At 60.9% G+C, this 10,099-nt stretch overlaps 2 protein-coding genes across 2 annotated transcripts; both read left to right on the top strand.

Moving 5' to 3' along the window:
• Positions 1-1,300: 1,300 nt before the first annotated feature.
• EFHD2 (EF-hand domain family member D2) lies at positions 1,301-5,230 on the top strand. Its single transcript, XM_062507709.1, has 4 exons — positions 1,301-1,497; positions 4,544-4,691; positions 4,823-4,957; positions 5,096-5,230. Exons 1-4 carry the CDS (start codon positions 1,301-1,303, stop codon positions 5,228-5,230), a joined length of 615 nt encoding a protein of 204 aa, XP_062363693.1.
• A 1,535-nt stretch (positions 5,231-6,765) lies between these two features.
• On the top strand, positions 6,766-8,329 carry LOC134052887 (chymotrypsin-C-like). Its single transcript, XM_062507612.1, has 8 exons — positions 6,766-6,805; positions 6,923-7,014; positions 7,104-7,201; positions 7,285-7,410; positions 7,527-7,663; positions 7,746-7,891; positions 8,061-8,213; positions 8,312-8,329. Exons 1-8 carry the CDS (start codon positions 6,766-6,768, stop codon positions 8,327-8,329), a joined length of 810 nt encoding a protein of 269 aa, XP_062363596.1.
• Positions 8,330-10,099: the final 1,770 nt, after the last annotated feature.

Here is a 10,099-nt window from a genome sequence, read left to right as displayed (position 1 = left end):
GTGTGTCCTGTCCTTGCTGAAGTGGCCTCAAGTGCATGAAGCCAACATGGCTTGAAATATCCCTTGCAACTCTGGAGTCTTCTAGTCTCCATTGTGTCTCAGGGAAACTGGAACATAAGGCACGATGCAGTGCAGAATTCTGGAATTCCTGGAACACCCCAGGAATGCTGGACCTGCCACCTGGGAAGGGGGAAGAAGAGGAACTACGTCAGCCACACCAGTAGAGCAGCATCATGAGGACAAGCTGGGGAGATGAGAGCGATGTGCTGGTGGGGTGGGGTGATGGCACAGGCTTACTTACTGATTCTTGTCATTAGCAGGGGCAAGAGCAGTTTTGGGAAGCAGCAGTGCTTTGGGGAGGGGATCCCTGCAGGAAATAGGCAGCTCTAGCACATCATCCCTGCAGTCCATGAGCTGAGTTCTCTGCAAGACCTCTTCAGCTGAGGCTAATTTGGATGTGAGCAAAGACCCTCTGGAGTTTTTTGGTCTTTATTTTTAAATAGGATAAAAAAGGTCTGGAAGCAACACAGAGGGCTGCAGCTGGAAGATACAGAGCTGCATCATCTCTGAGCACCCATGTGTGCACAGTGGCCGATCCCTAGTGGCAATGGCAGTGCCATGGGGCTCTGCTAATTGTTGTGGCCTGGTTTTCCTTTTCCCTGTGCTGGGAGAAGCTGGGTGCTTCCCTGTCTGAATGTCTGGATTTACTCTGGGGCAAGGCATGACCTCACACATTTGTGTAGGATAAAGGTACTGCCGTGGGCATCCCCTGCAAGGTGTAGCTGGAGGTGTTGGGCTGCTCCATGACTCTGTGTGTCTTCCCTCTCCACCCTTGGCAAAACTTTGGGTCAGTAATGGACAGAGATGGCAAGAGCACAGGTAGCTGTGAGTGCTCCAGACTCCGTACCCTCCTCGAGCCTATGGATTCATAGAATCATGGGTTGGTTTGGGTAGAAAGGGACCCTAAAGACGGTCCGGGGCGATCCCACCGGTGATGCCGGACCCTAAAGATCATCCCAGGCTGATCCCACCGACGGATGCATGAGCCCTGCCGATGTCTCCAGTGGAAGGGAGGGGGTCTGAAGGGACGGTGATGGAGGGATGGAGAGATGGAGGGCGGCGGGGAGGGGACCCCGCCGGGGTCGCTGCGGGAGCCGGGCGGGGCGGTCCGAGGGGACGGCGATGCGCTGCCGGGGGCGGGCAGCCGGAGCCCCCCGGGACGGGCGCGGGAGCCGGGGGGATGCAGCCCGGCCCCGGGGCGGAGCGGGGCGGAGCGGCGCGGCCATCCGGGCACCGCACCATGGCGGCGGCGGCGGAGGAGCCGGAGGGGCGGCGGGGCCGGGGGCCGCGGCCGGGACCGGCGCCGGGCAGCCCCGCGGGGCGGGCGGTGGGCGAGGGCTCGCCCGGGGGCAGCGGCCGCCGCGTCTTCAGCCCCGCTGGGGAATTCCGCGAGTTCTCCCGGCGGCAGCTCCGCGACATGGAACGGCTCTTCCGACAGTGAGCGTGGGGCACAGGGAGAGGGGGGTCCCCGGGTGGCAGCGCCGGGGTGGATGGGGGACCCCGGGCATCCGGCACCCAGGACATCCCTGTTCCTGCATCCCCGGTATCCCGGCTTACGGCAGGGCAGATGCCCCAGAGCCTCCGGCTCCGTGCCTGTGGGTGGGACCCCCTATTCCTTGTGAGAGGGACCCCCGTGCACCCCAGCCTCTCGCGGGAGGGATCCCCCGGCTCCTTGTCAGCGACTCTCCCCGCCCCAGCTCTGTGCAGCAGGGATGCCAAGGCACCACCAGTTCCTTGCAGGAGGGATCCCGCTCCTGCCCCTCTCGGAGGGATGCCAGGTACACCCCTCTCCTCCCAAAACCCCTCACAAGATTGGCGCCGGGGACACCTTTCCCCAGCTCCTTGCAGGAGCCGTTTCTGAGCGCCCCTAAATTCTTGCAGAAGGAACCTCCTGTCCCCCATGAAGGGGTACCCTGGGGTACCCCGAGGCCAGAGAAAGGTGTCTGAAAGAGGGGACCAGGACCCCCACATTCCCTCTGCCGCACCACCGAGGGATCCCACATCCTTGCAGCTCCCGGGGCCGCAGAGGCCAGGCTGGTGTGTCCTCAGCATCCCTGCCCGCGCTGCGAGCCACCACGCGTGGCGGAGCGTGACTCGCAGCACGAGCTCGGCCCTCGGCCCCTGGGAAGGGGGGGAGATGACAGCGAGCATCCAGCCCTGGAAATTTCCAGGGGGAGCCAGAAATCGGGGTGACTCCAGCCGTGGTCACGCTGCGATGCGCGGGAGAAGCCGGGGCGAACGGGACAGCCCGGAGCACCCCCATGGATCCCGCGCTGGGTGCTTTGTGCAGGAGGCGTGGAGACAGCGCGACTCCTGGAAAGCGGCGAGGCACGGCTGAGTCCAGGCGAAGGCATGGCTCAGACATGCCAATACCACCGGCACCGCGGGGAGGGAGGATCCGCATCGGCGTCCTGGGTGTTCTCGCTCGGACCCGAGCGGGGAGGTGAAAGAACTGGGGGGGTGGGAGGCGGTGACCGCCGAAACACAAGGTTGGTGGGCTGCCCAGGGTACGGGCGTGCCCTGTCAGCGTCGCTGAGCCTCCCTGTTCCCCGTGTCCTCCTGGGGGGCTGTCACCTACCGCCAGCACATGGCAGCGAGCCAGACCCGCAGGTTGCTGCGAGCCGTGCTCTGCAGCAGAACGGAGCCTGCAGCGGCGGGGACAGCGCGCTCGGGGACCCCCGAGGGATGGGGGACAGGGGCAGCTGCCGGTGCCGGGGGCGATGGTGGCCGTGCCCGGGGTGCTCCGGGCGCAGATGGCAGGGCGGCTGTCGGCGCCGCGCAGGCGAGGGAGCGGCGTGAGGAGCAGACGTGTTTGCTCTGACAGCTGCGGCGTCTCGCTGCAGCGAAAGGAGCAGCGCCAGGGCTGCGAGGCGCTGGGGAGGTTTGGGAGCCGGGGGAGGCGTCTCCCAAGGGAAGGATGCTCTGGAGCAGAGCCCTGCCACACTGTCCTCGGGATGTGATAATTCGGCTGTAGAGGATAAAGTGATGTGGGGAAGGGTTTTGGCTCTCCACGGGAGAGATGGTGCCCTTTGGGACATGCAGGAAGCTGGTATCCCCAAAAAAAAAACAGGAGGGGATTGAGAGAAAGGAAGTGCCCTGCATCTGGGGAGGTGGCTTGCATAGCATGAAGTGGCCAAGTCAGGTTAGGCAACTCACCCCTTGTGGAGAAACTCTGTGGGATGCAGGATGGAGAAGGACTTAGGACAAGGGCATGGAGTCAAAGGACAACGGAGAAAGTCTTCAAAAGTGACAAAGGGCAGGGTTAGTTTGGATACTGGGAGGAAGTTCATCCCCATGAGAGTGGTGAGGCCCTAGCACAGGTTGCCAGAGAAGCTGTGGTTGCCCCATCCATGGAAGTGTCCAAGACTGGGTTGCTCAGGGCTTGGAGCAACCTGTTCAAGTGTTGCTTAGCACAGTGGGAGGTGTCCCTGTCCTTGGCAGGGGGTTGGAATGACATGGTCTTTAAAGTCTGTTCTAACCCAAACCATTCCATGATTCTGTTATCCTATGCTCCAAGAGGGGTACTGGAGGCAAAAATCACGTGAGATCTGTGCCCACAGCCCCACTCTGAGGGTGATGGCAGCAGCAGGCAGGGGCGAGCAGGACCAGCCCCATTTTGTGGTCCCCTGGCAGATCAGGAAGGTGCTGCTGGAGACACAGACAGAGCAGACAGCAGCAGGGGAGGTACAGATGAGTCACGGACCTGCAGCAGGGAGAGCCAAGGCTCTGCATGGCTGCTGCAGTGACAAGATACCAAAAAAAAAAAAGCCCTGTCACAACGGGTGCAGTGTGTAGCTGCCCACCTACAACGTGTGGAGCTGTACAAAGCGTGGCTCCGTGCTGGCTCCTCGTGGAGATCTCGCTGTGCCACACCAGTGTGCCTCCAGCACAGCCCACGGTGTGCGGGCAGCGGGCAGGGGTGGTTCCTGGAAACTGGGAACGGTGGCATGGCCACAGGCAGGAGTCTGAGGGGCATTCCTGACAGGTCTCTAGGTAGCATCAGTGAACGGAGCTGTGCCCAAGGCTCTCAGCCAAGCCCAGGCAACTGGCCAGAGGTGGAGCATGGATGGCACCGGCTCCGGGCGGTGAGGGTGGAGTCACCTGGAGGTGTCATAGTGAGGAGGAGGTGGTGACATGGGAACAGTGCCCGGTGAGCTTAGCCCCATGGCCTGTTATCCCATGCTGCAGCCAAGGGGAGCACAGGGAGCTGGCAGCCGGCTTGGCAGCATCCTGGCAGGTTCTCCTGCCAAGTGCCACATGGAAATGGGCAGGATCCTGGATAATGCTCCAGGGGGTTGTTAGTGGCTCTCCTGTGGTCTGGAGAGCTGCCAGACACCATCAGTGCCCAAGTCCTTGCTGATCCCTCTTTGCTTCCCAGCCAGTGTGAGAGCAGCCAGGGGTCTGCTGCTGGGGGGTCAGTGTGGGGGGGCTGTGTGGGCTCTGCCCCACGGTGATGTGCCAGGATTGTGCTGCCATCCTGCAGGTATGATGCAGGGAAAGATGGCTTCATTGACCTGATGGAGCTGAAGCTGATGATGGAGAAGTTGGGGGCTCCACAGACTCACCTGGGACTGAAGAACATGATCAAGGAGGTGGATGAAGACCTGGACAGCAAGCTCAGCTTTCGAGAGGTGAGGGGACAAGAGGCTCCACACTGGCAGGGAGATGTCCCCAGCCACTCTTCAGGCTGCTGAGAAGGTGGGCAGTGGCTGTGGTGGCTTTGTGGTCTTCAGGGAGCCAATGCTACCGTCTCCCCTCACAGTTCCTGCTGATTTTCCGGAAGGCAGCAGCAGGTGAGCTGCAGGAGGACAGTGGGCTGCACGCCCTGGCCCGGCTCTCTGAGATCGATGTCTCCACAGAGGGGGTGAAAGGCGCCAAGAACTTCTTTGAGGCCAAGGTGAGGCAGGGCTTAGGAGGTCCCACTACGGGATGGCGATGCACCAGGGCAGTTTGGTGCTGGGTAGGCAGGAGGTGGAGATGTTGGGGTGGGCCAGAGAGCTTGGCAGAGGTCACAGCTGGACATTTCCATCCGCAGGCACAAGCCATCAACGAAGCCAGCAGGTTCGAGGAGGAGATCAAGGCAGAGCAGGAGGAGAAGAAGAAGCAGGCAGAGGAGCTGAAGCAGAGGAAAGCAGCCTTCAAGGAGCTGCAGTCCAACTTCACACAGTGACAGGGCCAGGCAGCACTGGTCAGCGGTGGCCAGAGTGGCAACGCTGCCTGCACCACGTGCCAGCTGTGCCAGGAGCAGTGCCCGAGCTGTGTGCCACCTGGGCTGCTGGCAGGATCCTGGCATGGGCTCAGCACAGCACCCACCTTGCTGGCAGAGCCCAGTCAGCCCCAGCTCCCCCCTTCCCTCTTGCTGTGGTGTCTGTAGGTGTTGTTCATGCCCCCCACCTCCCCAGCGTGCCCCCCACCCTGGACAGCACCCTGTTCTCTGCCCACAGCTGCACTGGGGGTTGCTGCTGCTGAGTCCCAGGGAAGCTGTGTCCAGAATGTCTATCCCTGGGACACCTGTGCCCAGACTGTTGTGTGTTGTGAGTGCACTGGGAGGTTTGCAGGATGGGGCCTTGCACAGATGGCCATGGTGGGTGTTGTGGTGGCCATGCTGGCTTGGTGTCTGTTGGTATTTTGCTATGTGTGACACCAGTGACAAAAGCCATGGCAAGGGCCAGGTGCTGGTAGAGGGGTTTTGTGTGTGTGAGTGTGTGGTGCTGGGGATTGGTGCCCACCCCGCTGACATGGAGCCCCCCAGGAGCTGTGTCTCTCTTTATTTTGGTCAAAGATGTACAGAAAGGCAGCTGCTGGCTCATGGGGCTGTATTATGTTTTCTCATGTTGTGTTCAGCCTGGCAGGATGAGCGTGGTGGCCACAAGTGGTTGCCATTGGTCACTGAGGCTCTCGTCTTTGTGGGTGGCTGTAAAAACCCACATCTGTCCCACAGTGTCCCCCGAGTGGCGGCATAGGGGGTGTGTTATGTTTTTTTTTAATTTAATCCCAAATAAATATTATATTTCTTAAGTTCTGTTTGCCTGGGTACAGCTGTGGGATGGGCATGTCTGTGGCAGGGTCTTGCTTGGGGGGAAGGAATCTGGGAAATGGGTTCTCACCGTGGGCACACGATTCCCACCAGAGATGGTGGCACTAAACAGGGATGAGCCGTGGCTCAGTGGTGGGGGAAGCAGCAGGGGCCCAACCCAGGTGTGGGGATGAGGGGCTACCGAACGCCATCCGCTGCTGACACCTGTGCCTGTCCCACCCTGTGACACCTGTGGGGTTTTGGCTGGCCTTGCCCACATTGAGACTGAGATAAGGAGACCTTGTGCCTAGGTGGGTGGTGGCGTGAGGGGGGCAGTGCTCAGGGTTGGGGGGCAGCAGGGCTGCCCAGCACCCCACTGGCAGCAGCATGGGTGGGGGGCTGCCCACCAGCTGTGCCCCAGGAGGGACCCTGCCCATTCCCAGAGCAGGGCTGGGTGTCCCCACCATGGCCCAGCATGGAGGCAGCACATGACGGGCAGATGTGGCCTTTCCCAGGCGGGATGCCGAGTGTGATAAGAGGGGGCGATGAGGCTGAGGAGCCCCTGTGCCCACAGCGTGGGACAGTCCCCACATGTCAGTGGCACGTGGGGCCGCTCCAAGGTCCCCAGCAGTGCAGACACTATAAGAGGGCTGAGCGGCCCCACTGCAGCACCTTTGGTCAGCACAGCCATGCTGGGAGCCGTCTGCCTCGTCGTGCTGCTGGGCTACGGTGGGTGCAGGGGATGGGGGAAGGGTCGGGACAGGGGGGACAGGACCGCGGAGCCTGGCACGGCCCTGGGCACGGGCACAGGCAGCCTCTGATGTCCCTTTGCCGGGTGTCACACAGCCTATGGATGCGGCCAGCCGGCCGTGCCACCGCAGCTCAGCTCCCGCGTGGTGGGCGGTGTTGACGCCGTAGCCCACAGCTGGCCGTGGCAGGTAAGGGGGCACAGGGACAGGCATGGGGACAGGGAGGGGGGCAGGGATGGGGACATTCTGGCTCTGACCCCGTGTCTCTGCTCCTGCAGATCTCACTGCAGTACACCCGCTATGGAAACTGGTACCACACTTGTGGTGGGACCCTCATTGCCCCCCAGTGGGTGCTGACAGCTGCCCACTGCATCAGGTGGGTGTTGGGGTGCTGGGGGGCTGTCTGTACCAGTAGGATGAGATATTTGTGGGCATTGACACCCCCTCTCTCCCTGGCAGCTCTTCCTTGACCTACCGTGTGGTGCTGGGCAAGCAGGACCTGGCAGAGGATGACGAGCCTGGCTCTGTGGCTGTGGGTGTGGAGAAGACGATCGTCCATGAGAAATGGAACTCCTTCCTCATCATGTAGGCGATGGGATGCATCGGGGGTGGGTCGTGGGTGTTGTGGCCGTGGACCCCTGTCCCCGTGCCCAGGAACCCTGTACTAATGGCCAGGGACCATGGTTTGTGTCTCCCTGCAGCAACGACATTGCCCTGATCAAGCTGGCAGAGGAGGTGCAGGAGAGTGACACCATCCGTGCTGCCTGCCTGCCGGACGCTGGCAAGATCCTGGCCAATGACTACCCCTGCTATGTCACCGGCTGGGGACGCATCAGGAGTAAGTGGGGTGTCCCCAGCGGGTCCCTGGGAAGGGGGCGCAGGCACAGGCTGTGAGGTTTGAGCTTTGGCTGTCATTGCAGCCAACGGGCCCCTGGCTGACATCCTGCAGCAGGCTCTGCTGCCTGTGGTAGACTACGAGACCTGCTCCAAGAGGGACTGGTGGGGCAGCAACGTTAGTGAGAACATGGTGTGCGCCGGCGGTGATGGTGTTGTCTCCGGGTGCAACGTGAGTGCGGGAATGCAGCAGTGTGGGAATGTGGTGGGGTCAGAACGGTGCGGAACCGTGGGCACTGGGAAGAGAGGGGATGGAGCCATGGTGGTGGATGGCCAGGCGGGATGAGGGGAGTGTTGGTGCAGTGCTCAGGAGCAATGGCCCACGCTGTGTCTCCACACAGGGCGATTCTGGTGGCCCCCTGAACTGCCAGCGTGAGGATGGCATCTGGGAGGTGGAGGGCATCGTCAGCTTCGGCTCCGGCCTGAGCTGCAACTTGGCCAAGAAGCCAACAGTCTTCACCCGGGTGTCCGCCTACATCGACTGGATCAACGAGGTGGGTGCTCCTTCCTCTGCCCCCAAACAGGGCTGTTCTTGCCCCACTGAGGGTCTTACCATGATCCCCCCCCCCCCCCCCCACGTCTTTTTTGGCAGAAAATCAGCACAAACTGAGGACGCGACATGTGGAGATACCACTGTTGACCAAGATAAAAGCTAAAAGCAAAAGTGCTGAGCTGGTCTTGCTGGTTTTTTTTTTTTTTTTTTTTGGAGGGAGGGGGATGTGGTGGAGCTGGGGACACACATCTAGGGCTGTGTATGGTGATGACAAGGTCCTGCTTGTGTGCTGGGGAAGGTGACCCTGTTGTGCAGTTGGTGCAGCCCTGTTGGGCTGGGCAGAGTTCTTGGAAAGCTGTCAGGCACGTCCTGGAAGATGCTTCCAGTCGTCATGGCCATGGCTGAGCCAAGAGGCTCGAGGTTTGGCAAGTAGTTTAATGGGAGAGGGCTTGGGGTCTGTCCAGGTTGTTCAGAGGAGCTCCAGGGAACCCAACTGGTTCATGGGGACAATGTGGAGCAGTTGGTTGCTCCCAAGGTGCTTTAGGAGATCTCACTGGCACTGCCTAGATGAGAACTGACTTTCAAATGGGGGTCTTGAAGAAACTGGGTTGACCTTGTGGGGCTACAGAAAGTCTGACTGGTTTGGGAAGGGGTTAGGGGTGCCTGCAGGAGCTCCGTTGGAGACAGAGCCCTTGGGAGATGTATGGCACTGCCAGCTCCATCTCCAGGACCTGTGATGTGGCCCAGGAGCAGAGCATCTTACCATGGATCTCTTTCTGTGGTGACTGGAGGAACAAGGTGAGTGTGGGCAGCTGAAAGGACCCCCAGCTGTGGGGTTCCCATGGGGAGCCAGGGCTTCCCTGGAGGAAAGAGGGAAAATGTCCAGGAAAAAGGCAGCGTGTTGGTGGGAGCAGGTGTGAAGGGGCAGTCCAGGAAGTGGGGTGCTGCACCGTGAGCCCCTGGGCAAAGCCATCCATCACACATCATCCCATTATGGCTGCTGGGGCCTGGCCGTGATCCTCACAGGGTGAGGAGGTGGAGAGCAAGCAGGGATGGATGGCAGCACCTCGAGCTCAACAGGGGACATGATGGACAATGCCTGGTTTAGGAGCCATGGTTTAGGAGCCATGGTGCTACTGGACCATTGAGCAGCACCATCACCAGCCCAGAGAGCAACACTGGCACCTGCACCGGGGCCCAAGAGCACTGGCACAAGCCCTGGCACTGTGTGAGCCCTGCCACCCTGGGACTCTCCAGGGACCCCATGGCGCTTGTCAGCCTGACCAAAGCTCTAGCAGGTGTGGAGGGATGCAGTGTGAGAAATGCTTTGGATGGACAGGAAATGTGCTGTGGCAAAGGATCTGTAGGGATCGCCCCAAAGGCAATTAAAGGCCTGCCAGTCAGATGATGTGTGGAGGTGGCCACTGCACAGCAGGATGGGACCAGGAGCTTGGGACACAGACATGAGATAGCCAGCAGGATCTGCTGCCTTGAATGGAGAACTCCAGGCCATCCATGGAAAGCTGGGCAATATGGGATGCCCCTGTCCCCTCTGCATGTACCCACATGTGCCATGGGGAGGACTGTTTGAGCTGGGAGTGCAGGACCTTGATGTCACACCCTGTTATGTATGTACTTGTGCATCGTGTCCCATCCTCAGAGGGGGTTTGGTGGACGGGAGTCCTGGACAAGGCCCCAGAGTGCCACAAGCCACTGTGCTGGGGCATCAGCCCTGTCCCACCCAGCCAGGCGTGGGCACCCCCCCACAGTGTGTGTCACCCCAGTGACCGCTGTCCCCCTGCCCAGGAGGTGGTGCAGAGCTGTGGTCCCTCTGGGTGAGGAACCTTTCTCGAACATCCAGCCTTTCCTTGGACGCAGCTGCAGCCA

Source organism: Cinclus cinclus, chromosome 23 (genome assembly GCF_963662255.1).
Source record: "Cinclus cinclus chromosome 23, bCinCin1.1, whole genome shotgun sequence".
NCBI lineage: Eukaryota > Metazoa > Chordata > Aves > Passeriformes > Cinclidae > Cinclus > Cinclus cinclus.
The sequence above is the reverse complement of the archived record's forward strand: the minus strand, read 5'-3'. Positions and strand labels throughout refer to the sequence as shown.